Below are 24,508 nucleotides of genomic sequence, written 5' to 3' on the forward strand. Positions count from 1 at the left end.
CGTTATTGAAGTAGAATTCTTCAGAAGTAGTCAGGGATGCTGCTGTCGCTGATGGAGAACAGCAAGCCTTTCTCGCATTATATGGCTCCTACCTACGCTCTCAGTGTGGGTGTCCTATTTGCATAATCATCTAGACAGTGTTCTCTAAACCACACAGATAAATATACAAATCTCTTTAATCCAGGTACCACAATTCCTGTGGTGTTACCCTCTTTCAGAAGTCTGTCACAAGCCTAATAATGCCCACCGTGTTTCTCTGCAAAAAGCAAAGAGGATGAAAGCATAAAACTATGATGAGGCATCAAAATATTTTTCATTTCCATTGTATTTAATTTTGTTCTCCCATTTTTCTACGTAACATGTCTCCTGAAAATGCAGTGGGTGCCAAGCAAATCCCAGCTATGCTAACAGGTTTAATGCAAACGCTCCCCACTTCCATTTAACCTCATTTCCATGGCTCATTGCTGCTGCTTGATCAGCCTGTGAAGAGTTAACTTCCTTGGCCCAGAGGTTGAGGGATAGTGCTGGTAGCTTAAATGCGGATGTGGGAAATGGCTGTTCTTGCCAGAGGTGTGTAGTTGAGGGCATTTTCATTCAGGCTTATATTCAAGGTGAAAATGCATGTTAGTAGCAGCAGCCTGTGTGAATTTATTATGCACACACAGGGCAAGAAATGGAGGAAGGATTTGTTCATTCCCCTCTTTTTTTCAGCTGATTGACCTAATTCAATGGTCCTGAAAATGCTTGCAGATTGGTACACAGTTCTCAATTGGATTGTGCTCTTTTCTAGGTTTTGCAATTTAGTTTTAGTGTGCAAAAAGTATGTACAAAAATATAAATGCACATTGAAAAATACGTATTGGGGGATGCATATAATCTATACAATTTAAATAAGAAATTCTCATGCGTTCTTTAAAAAAAAATCCCCATAGAACAGGAGGAACAAACCTATAACTGAGTGCCAACGAAAAAGATACAGGATGGTATTAGACTGTTTGGACATCCTTACTTAAAACATTGGTGGCCGACCCTATTGGCAAATAATGCAAAGTGCAGTACATGGGCAGTCCATCCCCGGCTCCCCAAAGGCTCTTGGTAGATTTTCTTCTAACTTATTAAGCTGTGGCACAGGCAGCACTGGAGGAGGCAGGGGTGTAGATCTGGCTTTATCCCAAAGCCCAAGCCTCTGGCCCTTCCTGCTCCTGTTTAGATGTGTCATAGGTTGGCCACCTGAGAACCCAACATACCTCAAAAAGCCCTTAGATAAGAGTGTAACTTCTTAGTGATGGAGCATGGCCTACTTAACGTGTTAATGGCCTACATTTTCTACTCTTACCATGGGTAGCCAAATCTTCTCCAGCTTTTCAGGGGAGCCGGAAAAGAAATCATCTGAGAAATTTCAGCTCAGAATGCTGATTGGAGCCCATACTGTTGTATAGAATCTTGTATAGAATGTCCTGGGAGATTGAAGTGTTCTCCTACTGGTTTCTCTGTCTTGTGGTTCCTGATGTCAGATTTATGTCCTTTTATTCTTTGGCGTAAGGTTTGGCCTGTTTGTCCAATATAGAGAGCTGAAGGACACTGTTGGCATTTGATGGCATACACAATGTTAGACGATGAGCAATTAAATAGTCCCGAGATGGTATGTGTGATGGTATGTCTATACAAGATCTCAAAGTAGCTGTTCTATTACAAAGGAATTTCAGAAATAGACTGGAAAGAGAAGCTGCTGAATTGCAACTTATTACCAAACTTAAAACCATGGAGAGACCTGGTCTGAACAAAGACATTGGATTCTTATCTCATTATACATGACAAAGCCATTTTTCACCTTCTCACCCCTTGCTTTTTCCTGTAAGACCTATTGCAGTCGTTAAGAGCCGTCAACAAGCTCATCACAGCTATCTGCCAATCACCCAATCCTACCACCCTTCTGAGTAATACCCCTCCCCACCTTCTCACTATATAGAAGGGTCTGGTGACTTCTGTTTCAGTGTATCTGAAGAAGTGTGCATGCACATGAAAGCTCATGCCAAGAACTAACTTAGTTGGTCTTTAAGGTGCTACTGGAAGGAATTTTTTTATTTTGTTTTGACTATGGCAGACCAACACGGCTACCTATCTGTAACTAGATTCAAATGAATTACTGCAGCTGCAAGGGCTAGAAACATGCAATACGGGGGTTCTCAGGCTGTTGAATTGTTTCAATTCACATGCCAAATTATGTCACATTTCTGTGTTTATACAGAATTGCCAGATATGCTCTGCATGGTTGATTATGTTTATAGCTTTTAAGTTAGTTTTCTAATTGAGGAATTTTTATTGGCTTCCAAAGCACACCTTTAAATGACCAGCTTAAAAAGATAAAGGTTGATTGCTCCTCTGCATGAAACATTTAAAGTGCTTATAAGTACCTAATGAATACTGTCAACCATGGTTGCCAGAAAACCTGTATCACTTTAGTTAGTTGCTCCAAACACACACTAGTGCTTATTTACAACGCTTCTCAGGAAGTATTGAGAAAAACTCTAAAATTAAAACGAAGTAAAGAGACCAAAACAAGCATTTGTATTGTCAAAAGCTATTTCATGGTAACTACATAATAACTCACGTTATAGTTATTTTATATACAGTTTATAAAATGTTGGTTTTGCTTACTAGGGTTGCCATATTTAAAACAGTGAAAATCCGGGACATTTTGCTGACAGTATTCCGGATATGTCTGGGAAATGCCAGGCGTATGCCAACCCTTATTTAAACCCATCTGAGACTTGCAACTGAAGCTTGGGCTCAGGAGTGTGTTGTGGGACTATGCAAGTCCTTTCCTTATGTGTGAATTCTTACTATCCCGTTGTATCCAGTTCTGTTGGCTGATTGTTTTTACATAAACCAATCTGGATTAAAAACTGGGTTCTAAAGTGGAGGAGTGCGCCCTTGGGGGTGAGACCAGACTATTGGCAGTTTGCAGCACCTACTGTGGCTGTAGTCGAGACCAATGCGGGAGAGACATGCTTTGTTGTTGCTGGAGCAGATAAAGACATCCAGTTGCTCTGCTACAGATGCACTGGGGCGTTTTTTCTCCCTGTGCTCCTTCCTAATGGTCATTTCTCCTCTGGTCACTGCTGTGGAACATGGTTTGACTGTCTGTCTCCAGGCACTGTGGTTATCTGCAAGAGATTCCCACCAGGTGGGGTTGATGTTGCCAACTTTCATGTCCTATTTGCAGACATCTTCATAACACAGAGTTGGTCTGCCAATTGGCCTGGTGCCAGAAGCCAGCTCCCCTTTTAAGGCAGCATCACATTACTTCAAACAGTCATGGCTTCCCCTAAAGAACCCTGGGGACTGTGGCTTGTTAAGGGTGCTGTTAGGAGACCCCTGTAGACCCCCATTCTCCTCACAGAGCTACAATTCCCAGAATTCCCTGGGAAGAGGGATTGATTGTTCAACCCCTCTGGGTATTGTAACTCTGAGGGGACTAGGGGTCTCTGGACAACTCTCAGCTTTTCTGAGCACAGCCTTAATATCTGTGCTAAATAACCTTCTCTGTTGGAGAGAAATTGACCAGTAAGAGAAAATGCATTTGCAATAGCAAATTGCATACTTGTGCTGTGTGTATCTGTCCCCCTCCCCTGACTCCCAGGAAGAATTATGCTCTGTGCAAGGAGGGCTCTCCCTTGTTGCCTACCAGGAAAAGGCCTTTGTAGGGGGTACTCAAAGAGTCCTCCCCTCTGCTCCAGTATATACGCCACATACTTGAGATCCCTCCCTTTATTTAAGTAGCAGGAAGACATCAGAACAGTTGAGTTGCCTCTAGGGTACCATGTGTACATTCCTGGTTTGGTAGACTTTTTGTTTTCTATGAGAACTGCCACCCACTCTCAGCCATATTAGCTAATGCATATTATGAGTTCAGCTGAACAGATCCTAAACCTGTTCCCATCCTGTTTTGCTAATGTGTAAAAGTCCCCTGGGTCTTCTTAAGTGTGTCTCTTATTCCTTGTTAAGGGAGCTGTGGTTTAGAGCAAAATGGTTCCCCTCCACCACTTTCGAACATCCTGAACCAAAATCTAACATGCAAGCTGTTAAGAATTGTGTTGCATGCTGTAGCCCACAGTGAACCTAAATAATTAAGTTGCATTAAAAGCAGAAGCTTGTTCTAAGGTTTTTATTTTTCAGTTCCTCTGAAAGATTAATAAAATCTGTGTTGTAAATTTACAGGAATTTCCTCACAGCCATTCACATAGCTTTATGCTTCTCTCCCCACAACCCATGAAAAATTATACACAAAAGTATATATCAAACTTCTGAGACTTGGTATTTGCTGTTTCCAGTATCTTTTAATAGCTTTGCTTATCTTGAAAAAGTGTTGACTTCTTTGTCTGCCTCTGAAAGTTAGAAAGGGAGAACATTTCTATGTTGCCCGGGGGGGGGGGGGGGGCTCAAGGCAGTGTAAACAATAAGAGTATATAAATGATAAATATATAAAATAACAATTAAACGATAAAGTTCAACAAAACGGATAAAACACATGACATATATCACTTGTTGTGCAAATGATCCCAGGTGAGCATTCCATAGATGGGAGCCAAAATTGAGAACGGGATGAAGAAGCTGTGACTCTTACCTGGTCATGCAGGAAAGATGGCAGAGGACCATCATTATAGCAGGCAAAGCTGCTTCTTAGTGATCTTTCATTCTGTTACCGAACTTAGCTTAACACCAGATGAACTTTTGTTCCAGGGAAAGTTATTTGAAAGCCATTGTTCTAGAATGATTGCTAAGTCCTACAAAATAAGTGTCAACATGGTGATATAGGCCTATAGAAACAACTTGGATGCTAAGAAAATCATTTCCATCATACACACACACACTTTTACACTTATAGGTGATGCTGACTGTGGGAAGAGGGATTGGGATGAGAACGGGATAGCTCAGCTGGTAGAATAGGAGACAATCTCAGAGTCATGGGTTCAAGCCACGCATTGGGCGAAAGATTCCTGTGTTGTAGGAGGTTGGACTGGATAATCCTTGTGGCCCCTTCCAGCTCTGCAGTGCTATGATTCCAAAATCTGATTGCTATGAAACGTCAAGGGCTAGAACAAGACTGGGGTTGCTATGAAGGGGGACAAGAGGAAGAAGGTGAACTGTAGTGAGGAGCCTGGGAGAGGCGTGCCTGTTCTCGGCCAGCATAGCTAGTGGAAAGTGGAAGTTCATGCATCTTTTATTTGAAAGAGAACTTAAATGTATTGATTACACAGCTCTCTCTTAGCTAAGGTTATTGAAGCAGAGGTGTTCGTAATCTTGTAACCAGAATACCTTCCACCCCATGGGGATCCCCAAGCACTTAGCATACTATTTATACTGCCAGAAACTGAAATACAACCACTTCCAGGGTCAATACTGCCAGAAACTGAAATATAACCACTTCCAGGGTCAAATCTGGCGTCTTATTGCTACTTGCTCTGTATTGATTGTTGTGGAGAGGAGGCTTGGACATAATCGGGTGTTGATTTTTATATAATGCTGCATACTTTCAAAACTGCTTGCTGAAGGTGTGGACCCTGAAGGCCAGTCCCTGTTGTGGAGTCCCAGGTCACTGCCTTATCCAACCAAGTAGTGTGCATTCTGATGTGGGCAAGCTTCCTTCTCACTGTAACTTAACTGTGTGCACCTTGCCTGATGCATCAGTCATCATGCACAGTGCCAGATCTCTGGTGAAGTCATGGCTCGCCTACTTCCCATCACCTCTTGTTCAGAGGGAGCAGTAAAAGTGAAAGTACATGTATTCTGCATTTACCCTTCAAATTCAAAGCATCAGAGAAGACTGGTGCCTGGAGAACTCTGCTGTACGTTCTTTGGTAGAAGCAATGGGACAGACACACAGATCTGGAGAAAGAAGTGTTATCCTTGTCCAAAATTGCTTTGCTGTGAGCTTGCTTTGAGTCGGAAATGTTAAGCTGGGGGCATTCTTAAGACTTCAAAGGGAAAATGAGAACAAGACATCTCTCTGATTCTGCTTGACAAAATTGGTGATACTTTAAACACTCCGTTTTTCTTTAATGTTTTTGTGATTCTCATACTTGGACTTTTATTTTATGCCTGATTCCTTCCTTCTATATTTCCTTTGGCTGCCACTTATACTTCATTTTGTCTTAACAGCGCCACCTGCTCCAACCTCATAGCCCATCCCCTAGGGAACCTCACAAAGTACCGTTGTAAACAATGCTGCTTTAGATGCTTATGCCTGGATTCTCAACAGAGCCATTTTGATTTAAGCTTCTTTTATTTCTGGGTGACACAGCTTCAATAAATGAGTTGTCTGAGCGTTCTCAAAGTGGTGCTGGTTTTCCTCAGTATACCACTCTAAAAAAGGCAGACAGAAAAGAACTGGTTAGTTCCGCAACTCCTAGTTGTGGTACATAATGTGTAAACTGTATTATCAGATACGTCAAGAGGCTATGCTGCTAGCATTTGATGAAAGAAGAGAGTTAGGTAATTCGAAAGATTCCTTCCTGATCCATATCTCTGCTGCTTCCGTGACGCAAATAATCAGTTTTCCCACTGATACACAAATCAAAGCTGACTTGAGGTTCCCTACAGAATTTAGATGGGTACATAAGCATTAAAAAGCTCTTGCCAATGATTGCGGCAAATTAAGCATAAAAAAAGAAATACAGTGTTTTATAATAAGTACAACATATTTCCTGTTAACAGTTGCATTTCCCTACCATTGCCAACTTTGATGTCAGGTAAAGTGGATTGGCTACTGCTTTTTCCTCCTACCTGCACAGATTTTGTAATCTGTCTATATCATTCTGTTAGGTGGAATGTAAATTGAGTGGTTAATATGCATAACAGCACATTGTGCAACCTTCACCAGACCTCATGGAGAATGTGCTCATAATCCAACTGTTAAGAGGGAATTGTGTGTGTTTCCCAGCCAATATGCATAATCCCCAGTAGGCTTTTGGGAATGTGCATATTATGACTGCACTTTGTGCAGATTCTGTCCCACTGCTTAATCTTATGTGGCCCAGTGATCAACTGAGTGAGGCTCCATAAAAATAACTTTTGTCTGCAGTCCAACCTCCATTTCTCCACTCTAAGCTGTTCCCCTGTCAACTGAGCAGTTAAAGGGAAGCAGGGAGAGTTATGTATGCTGCCCTGAACTCCCCGCAGGGAAGGTGGGATATGTGTATTCATTTTTTGCAGCAAGCCTTTAAAAAATGTATTCCACAAGTAAGAGCCCTGTGGAATTGGCAACCTTGCAAGTCACTTTGGTGATTTTCTGCTCTCATATATTTGACTATAGAAAGTAAAACATTTGTGTTTATGCACTCTTACTCTGTCGCACGTACATCTGTTTTGTTGCCCTTGAATCATGTAACCTACATGTAAAATATGAATAATGTCGTGAATCTGAAAATCTCATTTCTTACTCAACAGTCATCATGCACAAAGGTTTTGAATTAGATGAGAAGACTTCTATTAAATTTTGAAGAGAATCAAAGTACCCTCTCTCTGTTTGAGATAAAGCACTTCAGTATTAATCATTCTGGACTGGATGACGGACAATTAGTCATCCCAGATTCCAAATGATGCGAAGTGTACCATTCACTTAATAGAAGTCTGGGACTGTATGATTAAAAATAGTTCTGCATTTTCTGAACATATGACACTGCTTTGCACTGTTCCACGCTACTGGTCCGCCTTTGCCCAAAGTTGGCAACTGACTTGCAGTGGCTCCGAAGACTTTCAGTCTGAGATGAGTCTTTTTCTGCTTTCCCACATCATGTAGTCCTACAAGGCCCATCCAGTGCTTGCTGCACTATGTGTTGCCTGCTTCATGGAAAAGGAGGATTCACTGCTATAATTTGCTCCATTTTAAAAGGGCATGTATGCTGTGAAGTGATGGAAGTATTACTGGTGAAAAGTAGGGAATGAATGAGTCCCTTCATCTTGAAAAAGGGGCACAGCAGCATTTCCACACTGCAACAAGCAGAAAAATGCCCATCCAGCAAAAAGCAAAACAAATGCACTGTGCTGAATAATGGGGATTGTTGTGGAGTTTCAACTCTGTGCAATCACTTCCCACATGGCAATATAATTAAATGGTGGAAGACAAAACTGCCACAAACATTATCTTCAGAAGAGCACAGAGCAAGTGCTTCACTTTTAAATGGCACCACCAGGCAAAGTGTGGTTTGTTTACACAGTCAAGAGTCATAGAGGGTTGTCTGTGTTGAATGGTTTCTTTAAATTGTAAGTTGTAAGGTACAAGGCTAGATTAGTTGCTAGGGGTTTTCAACAAATTCCAGGCGAAGATTATGATTTGTGTTATTCACCAAGTGTAAAATATGAAACAGTTAATCTTTTGTTAAAAGATGTATCACTACGTGGACATTCTGTTTATCACCTAGATATAAAAACTGTATATTTGTTTGCAGATCTAAAAGAACAATTTTTTATGCGTGTTCCTGAAGGCATAGATGCCGCTGAAGGTTTGGTATGCAAATTAAATAAATCCCTTTATGGTCTGCACTAAAGTGGAAGGAATTGGCACCAAACTTTAGCAAAAGAATTGCTGGATATTGGTTTTTCACAAGGAAAGGCAGACAATTGTGTGTTTATAAAGGAAAGGGCAAAATCTGTAACAAAAATATGTGTGTATGTAGATGACGTGTTAATTTCTACAAACACTAAACAGGAATATGAACAGGTAGTATCACGGTTACAGAAGAAGTTTGATGTGGTGGAATTAGGCATAACTAAAAATTACTTATCCATGCAAATTGAGAAAGGCAAAAATGGATCTTTTCTGGTTCATCAAACTGCAAAAATTGATGATCTTGTTGAAATGCTATGTTTATTGTCACAGATTTCTCTCTTTGAGACTTCCTTCAGCTTCCCCTCGAATCATCCATACCCTTATTTAACAAATTCACACAAATCCTAGCTTATATTGACATTATTTTCTCTTTCGTTCTTTTTCTCTTTAGACAATATTCCAACCTTTTCACAGAGCCTTTTTAAACCCGACTAGCGTTATCTGACCCTCACTTATATTTTCCAGATATTCCACGAATTTCCCCCAGTCCTCAATGAACCTTTGGTCTTTTAAATATCTAATTTTCCCCGTCAATCTGTCCATCTCCGCGTATTCTAGTAGTTTTGCTCTCCATTCCTCAAGCGTCGGTATGTTCTGTTGTTTCCAATTTTGAGCCAATAGGACCCTTGCGGCCGTTGTTGCATATTGGAAGAATTTACCGTCATTGTTCTTTATATCACTTCCTGCTAGTCCTAACAGAAAAGCCTCCGGTTTTTCCCCAAAGTTATATCTTAATATACTCTTCATTTCATTATATACACTTTCCCAAAAACCTTTGACCTTTCTGCAGTCCCACCACATGTGGAAGAAGGATCCCTCTTTTTCCCTGCATTTCCAGCATTTATTGCAAGTTTTGTATATTTTTGCTAATTTTGCAGGTGTTATATACCAACGGTAGAACATCTTCATGAGGTTCTCTTTTAACGTTATGCAAGCTGTGAATTTAAGATTTTTTTTCCAGAGTTTCTCCCATTCTTCATAGTATATGTTATGGCCGATGTCCCTTGCCCAGTGAATCATCACCGACTTCACTTCCTCATCTATCAGGTTATACTCTAATAGCAGATTGTACATTTTAGAAAGAATTTTATAATCATTGTTTATTATTTCACTCTGGAATTTAGATTCTTTGTCCACATATCCTCTCTCTTTAACATCTTGTCTAAACATTTCGTTTATTTGGAAATAGTGTAGCCAATCATAAACTTTATCTTTAACCTGGTCATACGGTTTCAGTTTCCATGTCCCCCCTACTTTTGTTAACAGTTGTTTGTAAGTTATCCAGTCACCTCTCATGTTTACTTTTTTGACGCTCATAACTTCCAATGGGGATAGCCAGTGTGGTACTTTAGGTTCTAGTAAAAATCTATTCCTCTCCCAAACTTCCATTAAAGGGCCTTTGAAAATGTGTGATGCAAAACCCTTGTGCTTCCTCTTCCCCTGCCGTAAGTACGCATGCCATCCTGCTCTGTTGTCGAACCCCTCCAAATCTAATAGTTCCTTATTTTCCAATTTTATCCACGTTTTCACCCAGCAAAGGCACGATGCCTCGTAATATAGTTTCAGATCTGGCAGAGCAAATCCCCCTCTTTCTTTAGCTTCTGTTAACAATTTAAACTTAATCCTTGGTTTTTTGCCCTGCCAGACACATTTTGAGATTTCTCTTTGCCACTCTTTAAATATCTTAGTGCCCTTGATTATCGGTAAGTTCTGGAACAGAAATAACATTCTCGGGAGAACGTTCATCTTAATTAAAGCTATCCTACCCCAGAATGACAATCTCAGCTTCCCCCACCTCTCCAAGTCCTTTTTTATCTCTTTCCATACCTGCTCATAGTTATTCTTAAATAAATCTATATTTTTCGGGGTTATCCATATTCCTAAATATTTCACCTTTTTGGCCACTTCTATTTCTGTTTGTTGTTGTAATTCCTCGATTACCTTCGGATCTAAATTCTTCGCCATTATTTTAGTCTTTCTTTTATTTAACTTGAAGCCAGCCACCTTACCAAATTGTTCCAGTTCTTCCAGTATCTCTTTTATTGAATTCAGCGGATCTTCTGTTGTTATTACTAAATCGTCTGCGAACGCCTTGACTTTATATTCATTTTGACCAATTCTAATCCCTTTTATCTTCTTATTTTGTCTTATTGAGTTCAGAAGTACTTCCAGTACTATTATAAATAGCAACGGGGAAAGTGGGCAACCCTGTCTTGTGCCCTTCGCTACCGTTATTTCTTCTGACACCACGTTATTTATAATCAATTTGGCCTTTTGCTCCGTATATATTGCCTTTATTCCGTTGAAAAAGTTCGTGCCGACCTCCATATGTTCTAACTGTTTTAGTAGAAAATCCCAAAGTATATTATCGAATGCTTTCTCTGCATCCACGAACATCAGTATGGCTTGCTTATCATACCTGGCAGACAAGTATTCTATAGAATTTATTATATTTCTAATACTATCTTTCATTTGCCTGCCCGGCAGAAAGCCCGCCTGATCTCCCTGGATATATTCTGACCATATGTTTTTAACTCTACTTGCCAGTATTCCTGCTATGTTTAGAGAATGCAAATAGGAAGGAAATGCCTATGGTGTGTGGTTTCACCTTTACAGGTGAAGATAAGCCATTTCCTAATAAAACTTTGTATCGTTCTGCTATAGGCAAGCTAAATTTCATTCAAAGAATCTCAAGACCAGATATAACTTATGCTTTCCACTTTCTGGCAAAATTTGTGGAAAAGCCCACTAAGCAATGTTTCTCTGCTCTTAAGAGAGTGGTAATGTACCTTAAACATACCAAACATTATAGGTTGCAGTTTACAACAAGTATTGACAAAGGTTTTGAAATTTTCTGTGATGCATCTCATGCAGTGGAACAAAATAATTGCAGGGGTGTGTTTGGTATGGTGTTTTGTTATAACGGTTGTCCATTTGAATGGAAGTCCCAGACACAAACCATTATTTGTCTCTCCACAACAGAGAGTGAATTATGTGCATGCATTCAGGCCACTCGTGATATAGAATGGTATATGCAAGTATTTGCAGACCTACAGATGCAAGTAACACTACCAGTAAGAGTTTACCTTGATTCCCAGAGTGGACTCGCTATCCTATGTTCAGAAACCAATACACAGCGCACTAGAGTCTTAAGATTACGTTTACAGTTTGTAAAGAAACTAATTGCTGACGAAATGATTGTATTTCAATATGTTCCAGGTGACAATCAAATTGCAGACATTTTTACTAAAGCTCTTCCAAAGGTTACACATGAAAGACATGTACAAAATATGCTTTATGTTTCTGTTCCACAATGATGGACCACAGGGGAAATGTTGAATGGTTTCTTTAAATGTAAAGGTTCATCATTGTTCCACCCAATGTGTATGTCTTTAAGGGGCCAGAGCAAGGGCCAGAGCAAAATAACGAGACCCAGCTTTACAGCGGTGAAACATAGCAGGTGCTGCTGAGTTGTATTGATTAAGCTGTGTCAGCAACTGGGTGTAGTATATAAGGAGCAGCACCTAGCTCTCCCATTACCCTGGGGGTTGGGTTGGGGGTTGGGTCTGGTTTGTTGATGTATTTAGTGTAAATGGAGTTTTTGTTTTTGTTATTAAAACCTTGTTTAAGTTATTTTTGAGTCCCTTTTTAATGCATGGTCTCCCCAGCAAGCTCTCTGCAGCACTACCATACTGCAAATAGCCAACAGTCTAGTCTAACCTCCTTTTGACTAAAAAAGCATCCATGACAAGCAGCCATGCAACATCTGCTTAGAAAGTGAAGGGGAGCCAACCTTCCGAGAGAGTCTGTTCCTCTTTGGTTGCTACTGTCCCAGACCTGTTATCCTGAGACAACAGCCACATTGCACACCCAGCTGAAATAATTTAACTTGCTAGGTTAATCTCTCTCTGCCCATAAGGCACTTGACAGGACTGTACCAGACAGACACATAAAAATAAGAAGCTTTTCTAGCTTCTGATAGACCAATGCACATGGGGGTTGGGGTGTGCAGTCTTTATTTACATACACCAGGAATTCCAGAGTTTTTCATTCTGGACTTATTGGGTCACTCCATGGACTTATCTATGAAGTTGTAAACAAATGACTTTGCCAATGTTTAGTCTAGGATTTAGAACTTTATTTTAAACGGTATGTTTGGAAATGTCAGAGCCATTCAGCCTGGTTCTGGAGAGGCCTGCAAATGTTCTCTTTCCAGCTATAGTTGTCTTGGCCACAGGTCATTGCTCTGCTACTTTACCAAAGCCCCATAAATGCATAGGCATTGGATTACTTTGTGCATGTGTTAACCTTTTCCGAGCAGTTAAGGGCCCTGAAATGGGAAATTATTTCCTATCTTTGGCTTATATCATAGCAAGTCTCTTCCTGGAAATTGAAATCTGCCCATTCCATCTTGCGGCAACAACCATGTAGCTGTTATAAAATGGTCTCCAGAGGTCAAAAGAGGGGCACAGTGCTATAAAGTTGTTGAGCAGTGTGCCCTTGAGAGTATGAACTGTGACTAATGTGTCTGCTTTGCTGTGTTATGTATTCCCCTTCACTGTTCCAGTTTCATTTAGATTCAGTAAAGCTCAGTGTTCTACTGGCACGTTATTGTGACAGATGAAAGACTATTTTAAATGTGGAAATCAAGAAAGAAATTTGACATAGACTACCTGGGTCAAAATCTCAAGGTTTCAAAGATGTTTCTTATGTGTTTGGTGCAAATAAAAATAAAAATACATGCTATAGAACTCCCCTTCTGGGCCAAGGGGATTCAAGATGGCACTTCACCAAAAGCTGTGTTCTTCAGCCTTTGGTCCAAAGATGATGATATACTACAACCTGAATCATCCCTGACCTTTAGCAAAGCTGGATGGGGACGATGGGAGTTGTAGTCTAGCAGCATCTGTGGACCCACACTCAAGCACTGCTCTGAAGGCATGCTTGCACAATTGTGTCCTCTTGTCCCCTTCTTTTCAATCTTATGGAAGAGTGTAGTGATGTCCATAAGCATGCAAAGTTTGTATTGCCCTACCCTGTAATTCTATAGCATTCTGTACATAGGCTGCAGAATAAGCAGAAATGGATTGTTTTGAGACTGATGTGTGTAAGTGGAGGCTTGTTAATGGCCCACATTACTGCTTAAAATGCATTAGAATCCAATTTCTCAGACTCCCTGCTTGACTTGACCAACTGGGCTCTTAAACCCTTTATTTAATGACACTGTTCTTTTTAAAATATATATATATTGGGCCCCCCCTCCAGGCTTCACTTCAGTAGTTGTATTCATTTGAGCACATATGGTAATAGCAAAGAAATTATAAAAATTAAAGTAACAATATGGTGTGGGGTTGATCAAATATTGATGATCGCAAGAGTGTTGAGGAGAGCTAGCTCAAGAGGAAATGAACCAGTTCAATTTTGAGCGCAGTACTAAGAAGTATCTGCAAACAGAATGTACATAACGCCTGAAAGACAATCTTCTAATTTAGTGACTGTTCTCTGCAGGCAAGGGCCTCCTGTAGTTACCATCTTATCAGAAGGTCAATTCTATGAAATACACAGCAACCAGACCTTTAGTGTTGTGGCTCCTACCTTTTGGAATTCCCTCCCCTTGAATATTAGACAAACACCATTTCTGTTATCTTTTTGGCACCTAACCTGAGCACCTTCTTCCTTCAACAAGCCTTTTAACTTGAGATCTTTCCTAGTCTGCATCTGTACTGGAATGTTTTTTAAGGTGTTTTTATCGCTGCTTCCTTGTCGCCCTGGGCTCCTTTGGGAGGAAGGGCAAGATGCAAATAAATAGCACAAATAACACAGATAGAGTGCACACCCAGAAATGCAAAGGATTTTCATGGGTTCATTTATTTCGCGCTGTGAAATAGTGGGGATATAAGCCAGTCGCAGAATGCAGTGGAGATGAATTGTGGGATGGGGCTGCCTTTTGTATCAGGATAACCACCCTTAGCAGGAAAACTGTGCTATTTCCAAGATTGCGAAGTGCTACCCTTCACATAGGTGAGAGGGGTATCTCTGTAGCACGTAAAAGCCCTAGTCCCCTCCCCTCTAGCATGCACTTTCCTGGGCTGTTAAGGGACTCGTTGGTCTATATCAGGCATGTGTCCAAAGTCCATTTTGGGGGCCTAATCCGGCCCAACCAGTCAATTTAGTCCGGCCTCCGTGGCAGCAGTATACATCCTGGGATAAAATCCTTAAAAAAAAAACTTCAACAACATTGGGGTAAATTTCAAGCTCAACAACATTGGTCGGCCCTCATGCATGTTTACTTCATCAAATCTGGCCCTCTTTGAAAAATGTTTGGGCACCCCTGGTCTATATGCACCTCCCAAATGACTGTCCACCAGCAGCCATCTGACAGTCATGGAACCTAAGGTTGGAGCATGCAGGTATGATGGGCATAAATATGCCAAGGTTGGGAGGGAGAGAAAAACAATTACCATCGCCTATGATGATAGATCGTAATTCCTTAGATCCTAAAGGCATACGATTCCCTCTTCTTATGCAGGCACTATAGCTAACATAAGGAAGGGTTGTGCCCTCCCAACCTATTTTTATTTTGTCTTTCCATATCTATTAAAAAGTACTAATTGGCAGACGTGCCTTAATACACACAGGGAGAGGATATTGGACCTCCTGCCCTTTAGCTTGCGGTGTATTTTTGGATACTTTTGACACACAATCACTGCCAAAAGCTTCAAGGGCGTACTCAATTGATCTAAACTTTATTCATGAACGGTGCTAACTGCAATAGCCACACTCTCGTTTCTGAGCCTGTAGACAGTCTGTCTCCACTTAAGCAGCAGTGTGAGCATTTATATAAAGTATTAATTTTGAGGATTTGTATACTGAATTATTTCACTTTTTGTGTTTAATGTCAGTTGGAGTGCTGTAAGAGTCTGTCTTGTCTTCTGAAATGATATAACCAAGTATCAAATCCATATTTTATCATTCTTTAACATGGGATTTAAAATCTCGCTCCAAAGTGCAATGTAGTTTTTTACCTGGAATAATGAAATTGCATCCTTTAAAAATGTTTTTGTATACTATAAAACTGCTGACTTGGCAATAAAACATGCATAGACTTTTTTCCTCAGGCAATTGTAATATCACTAGCTGTCATGACCATTTTATTATAGACTAAACAAGAATAATTTTTCTTACACTAAATGGGTTGGTTGTTATTTTATTAAATTTCTGTGTGTGCATAAATGCTGGGTGGGGAATCCATGGCCTTCCAGATGTTGCTAAACTACAACTCCCTTGAGCCCCAATGACCATTGACCCGAGATGATGGGAGTTGTGGTTCAGCAACATCTGGAGGGTGATGTGTTCAGTATCCCCTGCTGCAGAACCAACACTAGTAGAAGCCATGTGGCTGTTGGAAGAACAATCACACTTGTTGTACATGTAGAGCTGGCTTCTTTGTTGGCAGTGGGAAAGTTACTACATAGCATGGATTATGTATTGGTGCAGAAATAACATGGGTAGTGACAAAACTACCTGATAACTTCGCAGCTATCCAGAATTGTTTGGGGAAGGACATTGATTTTATCAGGTATTCAAGGTATATACACCATTGAGAACCTAAATAATGTGACTCTTGGTGTATGGAGCGATAGAAAAGGTATACTTGAAACAGAGAAGGGCTGGTTGTGCAATGAAAATGTGGAGAGTGAGATCTCACCCCCCCCCCCTTGTACTTGGAACCTTTGACACACGTCCGTGTTCAGCGCAATCAGTTAAATAGTCTCCCTTCTCCTCTTACCTGCCACTGAGAGCCAGAGTGCTGTACTGGCTAGAGTGTTGAACTTGGAACAGGAGGACATGGGATCAAATTCTACTCAACTGCAAAGCACACTAGGTCTCCACGCCCTGCCCCTTCCTCCCCTGACCTGTCACATGTTGAGTGCAAAGCTCTGCATGTTCAGCTCAACATGACTGGAATCCTCCAAACCTGTACGCTGAATGTGCAAAGGCCAGAAAGGAGGGTGGGACTGGCAGAAATGGGAGACCTGGGGGTGGAACCAGAATGTGCACCTTCTACAAAATGTGAGCCCTTACACATTCAAAAAGGCTTCTTCCTATACATATACCACCAGTAAAAACTCTCAAGGCAGGATTCCTTTAAAATAGTCCCCTGGCAAAATAAACAAAAACTGGAAATCTTTGTCCTATGTCCTGAAACACTCAGGGCATCCTCTTAGAGATTCAGAAGAACTCTAAGGCTTGAAGAAAATTCTGTTAAACATCTGGTACTCATTTAATGGTTAGGGCTGACTGATCTCTTTATATACACCCTCAGCACTGAATTAATTTTTTCTGTCTTTACTGTTATACTTTATTATATTCTTTCAGCTCCTGAGGGCTGAACATTGAACAATCACCTTCTTTAAAACAGATGTTATACAATTAGCATAGAATTGTAGCAGGTCCCATACATCAACTTAAAGGGCTGTCAGCTAAAGCTGTGTTAATGTGCATGCATAATGCATCTGATGGGGGAAGTGCTTTTTTCTTCTTCTAATGAACAACTTCCTTACAAGATAGGCAAAAATCTGTGCCCTCTTGCTAAAGTACTTATTTCCCTTGTGCAGTAATACACTATGCATTATTGAAAAGTTTTAAAGCAGTTGCTAGTAGTGGAGGGGAGGAGAAGACCTTACGTTGCAAATAATGACGATAATGAAATTCCACAAAGTCATGCTTCATTACTGTTTACAACTTTGGGGTGTCTTCTGTATGAGAGCACCCTGTAGAACCAGGAGGATTTAGAGCTTGATCCACAATACTACTTTGCAGTGCTGATGTGATGAAACTCATCGCATCTCTGTGTTAACTAAGGCAAGCTTCAGACAAGGCTGCTAGATATTATACAGCCCAGAAACCATGCACTGGTACTGCTTTATTTCTAGTCTGAACGAATTGGAACAAGGCCAGGCACTGCTGAAAAGGAAACACCACCTCTCTCATTGGAGTCTAATAGTTTCAGCCACCAGCTTGTTTGGTGATGAAAGATTGTATTCATTCCCTGCCATCTAAAGTAGTAATCCCTGGAGTTTTGATCCAAGCAGAAGATTGATAACACCAAATTGGGCAAACAAATTCTGTGGATGTCCACTACTTGGTAGCAAAAGGCACAGCTGATTATTACTTGTGGTGGGAAGTGGGTTGAGCATGAGACTCAACCCACATTGGGGAAAAGATTCCTGCATTGCACGGAGTTGGACTAGATGACCCATGTGATCTTTTCCAACTCTACAATTCTGTGAATCTCCATACATACAAAGACAGTGCTCAACATGGAGTCAAGTGAGATTTATTGTTGACGAAATGCTAATGAAAAATTGCTGCTGGTGATTCAGACTAGAGTGAGGGAGAGTGGATTTAAATCCCCACTCAAGCGTGGAGCTCACTTGGGGCCATTTGCTCTCACTTCCATGTGCCACGCAGGATTGTGGGGATAAATGGGTGGGTGGGAACCATGTGTGCTGCCTTGAGCTCTTTGGAGGAAAGGTGGGGTATAAAACTTAAAAATATACACCTCACGTGTCAAAACCCAAAGTAAAGAGGTGTGTCTTAAGCATTTGCCAAAAACTGTATAGTAAAGCTGTCAGATGCACCTCTATGGAGAGAGTCCCACAGTTTATGGGGCTGCCGCAAAGAATGCTGTTTCACAGGCTACACACACCAAACATCTGAGAGCGGCGGAGCTATATTCAAGGAACAGACTTACAGTGGCTGAATTGAGAATGTTCACCCTCCTACAGCAAATGTGTAACTGTACATAATATTGCAAATGGTTTCCTTCCTACTTCAAATACTTTATTAATTTTTTTAAAAGGTTTAAACTCCCTTTTCTCACTCCATTGAAGTCAGGTAGAAGCACAATGTTATCAGTATTTTGTGTATTTAAAGGTTTGTGAATCTGTTTTGTTACATAGAAAGCTTTGAGTTTCTGGAGTCCGAGGCTTGGGACATCCCTTAAGAGGAATCCTTCTCAAGATATCCTGTTTCTAGTTCTGGAGGGTTGGGGCAACTCTCCAGAACAGCATGGAAGTTGGTGCAGGGAACAACTGCAAGGAGAAAGGATTAATTATAATTACCTTTCACCAGAAATGGAAAGGCAACTCAGGATCTAAGCCAAAGTTTGTTTGTAGCCTTTGTCAGTAAATTTAATGGGATTCAGAATTGTTACTCTTAAAGTAAAGCCCTTTTACTTTATTGCTCAGAAGAAGCAGAGTAAATTTCCCAGCACAGGCCCTTTGTTAAGCTCCAGGTTTTCTGCTGTTGCAAGCTCATTACTTTTGTGTTTTTCTTCAGCTGAGAAACTGGACTGTTGAAGAACTTCAAAGAAGACTCGGGGCGCTTGACCCCATGATGGAGCAGGAGATAGAAGAAGTTCGCCAAAGGTATCAGTCGAAACGGCAGCCCATTCTTGATGCCATTGAAGCAAAGAAGAGACGCCAGCAGAACTTCTGAGGAAAGCCTGCCAGTAGAATAGATATCCATCATCCCTAACAATAAACTGCGTTTCTATGACTACTGTGTAGGTGGATTTCTGTTTTAAATGGTCCGGTTTTCACGTGACACTAAGCCAAACCATAGCTTAGCATGAATAAATTCCCAGAGAGGAGATGGTGGATTTGTTCCTACTCTGGTCAATATGCTGGGCTGCACCGAGCAAAGCCATGATTTGGCTTAGTGTGTCCTCTGAACCCAGTCTTGTGATTTAGCTCTCACAGACAAACCACATGCTGTAACCAAGGTTTGTCCTATGGTTTATGATTTGGAGAGAGCTAAGCCATGAGCCCAGGTTCAGAAGACACACTAAATCAAATTGCAGCTTAACTCAATGCAGTGCAACAGCAACAGGACCAGGGAGGAGCAAAATCCCTGCTTTGTGTTAAGCCGTGGCCTGGCCTAGCGTTGTGTGCAAACAATGGCAGTGTGTTAGCAAAGCAAGCCAGTGGCTGCTTCCTCCATTTACTGTAGCACCTTTTCAAACTCAGGAATGCCATTATGTGGAGTCCTCATGAACAGATTTATGCTTGTGTTTCAGTGTTAGATGTGTTCTGAATAGATCGCATGTTGCTTCAGAGAAGTCCTGTTACTTTTGGAGCCTGTCTGTATATTTTGGAGGAACAGTTGGAAACAGACTAAAAGAATGTTGATGCTCAGATGGCCAGTCAGTCTCACAGGCCTGTTTTCTGCCTTGTGGGTTTATCCCATCCTGCGGTGTAAGGCTGCCTCATTGGTTCATGAAGAAAACAAAGTAGGTAAAATGCTGTCTTTTGTTGGATGCACTTAGGTTGGACTGCAAGGATGCAAACGTATGCTTCTTTCTGTGAAACTCTTAAGTACTTGTATAACCAGAAACCTTGCACACTTGTCTGTTCGCCTAATTTGGCCCAATAAAAAATGCATAGCTTAACTTCCGTATCTCCTTTATGCAGCAACCACTTTGTATTAAACTGCTCCCTCTTTAAACTTCCCCCTGTTACTGTTTAATGGTACTCTGGAAATAGGTTTTTAAAAGAAAAGTGATTCACTGGCAAAAATATGCAACCTGCTCCAGCATTTGAAAAGGAATATAAACTCTTTTTGTCCATTCCAAAAGCCTCTAAAAGTCCCATGCCTTACATTCCCCCTTTTAAAGTATTGAATTTCAGGCTTATATTTATATCCTTTCCACTGTGTACTTTATGAGTGAATGCTGATAACATTTGAGTGATTTCTTGGTATTTTTAAAATATATTAATGTGAAACCAACCCTTCACTCAAGAAAACGTGAATCCTACTTTGTATTTCTTCAGAATTCCTTGCAGCAGAGGAATGTCAAAGTACTTGCAACTCAGGAAATTACGAACTCTCTTGAGATAATGAGAGATTTGAAATATTTAAGGAATTGTGAATGTTTATGGGCTTTGCTATTTTGAGCTTAATTTGTTTGAGGCTTGCAATATTAGTTTTAAATTTTAAACTAGAACGTGTTTTTCTGTTTATTTGGAAAGGTTAAGGACGTCAGTTAAAATTAAAATAACAATCTGTTGGATCAAAAGAATAATTTCAAAATGCCCTTTTAGGAAAAGCTTGATGTGTCAAGCTTAATAAAGCAATTTCATTCATTTCTAAGCAGCAGGATTCCTGCTAAAATAAAGTGTGCGAGAGTGTGTCTGATGCTCTGTGCAATTCTCACTCATTGCTGTTGGATTTGCACAAGAGAAATTTCTGATGGAATGTGCCTGTGGTTATTGGCCTCCCCAGGTTTCACAAGTATCAGAACACAATGACCAAGTTCTATAAAAAGGCCTGTTGTCTCAGCATGTGAATGAAAGGAGCACAACAGTCTTCCAGTCCAGCAGCAGCCCCCCTGTGCCTCATAAATTGCTCCTCAGAGGGTCCCATGACCTTCACAGGATGCATAGGAAGTGGGTAGCTAAAATGTCACATTTGTGGCTGGAAGGCGGCATGCCTGTTGCATCCTAGCCAGTCTCTACAGTTCTTGATGTTTCAGCGTGATAAACTGGAATAAAGGCAGAAATGTGCAGATACACTTCCATTCTTGCTGCTCAGGGCCTGAAAATTATTTGTGACAGCTCGTGTGTAACTTCTGTTTTACTCTGGTTGCAGCAGAGGATTAAGCACTCTGGTACTAACCTTTTAGGGTGGGTGTGGAGGAGAGATCATGACCTAGCCTCCAATCTCTCCTCTTCACTTATCCCAGCTGCACTGTGGCCGTTAATGCTGTACTCTCATCCCAGTTGCACCGTAAGCCATGCATTCTTTTGCATGTGGTGAGTGTGACCTGAACCAAGTTTACGTTTCATGAGCTAGTGGGGAAGGGTGAAGTCATCCAAGCCCTTCCTGCTGCTGAAGGAAGATTGTCTTCATTATAAGCAGAGCCCAAGCTCTTTCCCAAAATATACGGAAGCATTGCTGTTAAGACCACCTGCTGAAGAGCAGTGGTTTAATTGCCAGTGTTTCTCTTTCTAACGACCTGGCCAAGGATATATTTGGCTTAGCCCAGATCAGGGGTGGGGGACCTCTGGCCCTCCACATGTTGTTGTGACTCCCAACACGCAAGGACGCTGGGAGCCAATGCCCAGGGATGATGGGAGTTGTAGTCCAGTAGCAGCTGGAGGGCCACAGGTTCCCCATCACTGCCCCGGATGGAGAAGCCCTAAAAAAGCTGAGCAGAAATTAGCAAACCAGTTGTACAAGTTCAGTGACAGAAAGAGAAGTATTAAAATAAACCAAAGTAATTATGTTCCCTGTAAAGCCATGCTGATCAGCTGCTGTTCAAGTATGTACAGTTTGCAACGCAAGCTAACCTTTTGAAATACTCATTTTTTGTTAATGGTTCTAGCAAATAGAAATCTGCCATGAAAGGCTAGAAAGCCAGTCATTTGCAATTTAACTATGGAGGTGCAAGCAAAGGTGTAAAGTGAGGGGATGCTACCTGCAGCAGAAATGTACTTTATTTACTGCACAAGTAAATTTATTTTGCACCCCCTCCATCTACTGTTTCCTTGCTTTAAATGCAATTTTTGACGACGTGAATCAGGTGGGAGGACCTTTCTCAGTAACCCGTGAAGCCAATTGGCTGCTAAAGTGGGTGCCTTTTGCCTCTGGCGATGATGCCTACCCCACAGTTTTTCACATTCAGGTATTTAGGTGAATAACTTGCTCTCACATAAAGGAGATGGTCCTTTAGCTGGGAATCTTTGCCTTTACAATATGTGCCATGGTAGCAGGGAAATACATGTGTTTGGGATGTCTTGTCTGCAACCAGCCAGACTCTTAATGAGTCTCCTAATGAAATATAACTATTTTTGTTGTGGAATCAAGTGAATGAAAAAGCACAGCAGTCCCATTCCCCCCCACTCCCAATCTAAAAGATATGAGAATGAATTGCCGGATTCCTGCTATTGTAGTTCAGCATCAGGAAGCCATCTTCAGTAAATTCAGCCTAATCAAAGACTCCGGCTCTCATTTTTAATTCTTCTGCAAGAATATACCACTTCATCTATCACCCAGATTGTAATTTTAGGGACTTCTTCTGAAAGAATGCTGTCCAGAGCAAACAGTGTTTAAAGCAAGGTATTCATATACTTATGAAATCTCATTCTCGTGGTTGATGGGTCCATAAACACAGCTTGAAGCATTCCGGGTAAGCTGCCATCTTTTCTTCCCACCACCCTAAATCAAGTGTTTGGTTGTCAGTTCTGTGAAAGACTTAAATGTGAAGTTAGTCGCTTTAATGTTTTGTAATGAAGTTAGCACATCATACCCAATGTAACTTGAAATTTCTCTTTTGTAGAGATTTGTCTGATTTGTACATATTAGAATGGATTGGAATCCTTAGTTTGCATATGTATGAAAGCAACTTTTTATTACATGTTCCTTTTGAGTTTGATACAGTTCTTTGTTTTGAGTTTTAAACACCTTGCCTTATTTGTTTAATAGGACAAAATAAACTGTTCCAATAAAAAGAAGTTTGGTTTTTTTATGGTTTAAAAGATACTGATGTGACCTAAGTATATGATAACTGCTGTTTCTGTGGAACAGGATCTACTGGAAGATATTGGGATGATTTGCAGTACATTTGCAGAGTTTGTTGATTCTCAGTTGTTTAATGATAGGAGCAAGAGCAACAAAATTGATCTACTGAAATGAGGAAAGCTTGGAATGACCAGGGGTGAATGTTTTTGTGAAAGGACTGTGAGTTCCAATTAGTTCTAGTACTGAAAACAAAATTCCTCAGTTCAAGATAGTTTAAGGCTAAAGGTGTGTTTTTTTGCACTAGTTTCTAGTTGGTAGATCCCAGAGTTCTAATTTTTTAACAAAGGAGATCTTGCAAGCCTTAAGTCTAATACAGTACCACCTAGTGACTAAAATGTGACACTAGCCATACAACATGTGTGCCTACTCACACATGTAAGTCTCACTGAGTTCAGTGAGGCATACTTACTTGCAGGTAAGTGTGTATCGAAATCTATAAAGTCGTACCTTGGATCCCAAACACCGTAAACCCGGAATTGAGTGTTCCGGTTTGCAAACGTTCTTTGGTACCCAAACGTCTGATGCGGCTTCTTCGGCTTCCGATTGGCTGCAGGAAGCTCCTGCAGCCAATCGGAAGCCGTGCCTTGGTTTCCGAATGTTCTGAAAGTTGAATGGACTTCCAGAACGGATTCCGTTCGACTTCCGAGGTACTGATGTGTCTTGGTCCATGTGCATTACCTTAACTTCTCATTGGAAGGCTCATTTTTGTTCCGGGAGGATGGATTCAAAGACTTCAAGAAGGCATTCCAGCTCTTTCCCATTTGACTTTATTGCAGCAGGTTTGCAAGGAACAATTCAAGGGCACTGTCAGTCAGCATCTGAGCAGCCAGCCAGCAACTAAATACCTCCAAAGAAAAACGGGGAAAAGAGAGAGGCAGGCTTGCATGCTCTGGTGTGCCAGGATGTGAATTGAGAGCAAAGCATTTCTAGACCAAACATATCTCCGAAACAGCCTCCAGCTTCAACTGTGCTTTGCTGAACAAAAAGACCTGCAGGCATTTGAAGATTGCTCTGTGCAAACTATGAACTGAATTGGATTGGGTTGTAGCAATCTGCAAAATTGGCAGGCATTAGCCATATGAATAGGGAGACCATGCATACAGAGGGCAGTCTTCTATGTGAAGGGCCTTCAGAGGAAAGACATCTCCTTGAAGACATCTTCTGGTTGAAGTGTTGCCCATTTCAAGGCTGGTTCAAAGATAAATTTAAGAAGAAAAAGCAGGCTAGGCAGGATTGAGGTGTTTGGGAGTTTGGTGCAATTCCCCAAATAGGGTCCCCTTCTCCCAGAAATGGAACACATGGAATAAGGTA

At 41.0% G+C, this 24,508-nt stretch overlaps 1 protein-coding gene and 1 long non-coding RNA gene across 3 annotated transcripts in view; one reads left to right on the plus strand and one right to left on the minus strand.

The window, feature by feature from the left end:
• The window catches only part of STK4 (serine/threonine kinase 4), a 67,867-nt gene extending 48,693 nt beyond the window's left edge, over window positions 1-19,174 (plus strand). For both annotated transcript variants that reach the window (XM_079979551.1, XM_079979550.1), the window contains exon 11: window positions 18,956-19,174. In XM_079979551.1, the coding sequence (XP_079835677.1) occupies window positions 18,956-19,114 (159 nt within the window). In that variant the 3' untranslated portion in view covers window positions 19,115-19,174. The remainder of the gene's footprint in view (window positions 1-18,955) is intronic.
• LOC307218075 overlaps window positions 1-24,508 on the minus strand; it is a 343,388-nt gene that overhangs the window by 308,453 nt on the left and 10,427 nt on the right. The window lies entirely within an intron of this gene.

The sequence above is a fragment of the Podarcis cretensis genome (genome assembly GCF_951804945.1).
Source record: "Podarcis cretensis genome assembly, chromosome: 6".
Lineage (NCBI taxonomy): Eukaryota > Metazoa > Chordata > Lepidosauria > Squamata > Lacertidae > Podarcis > Podarcis cretensis.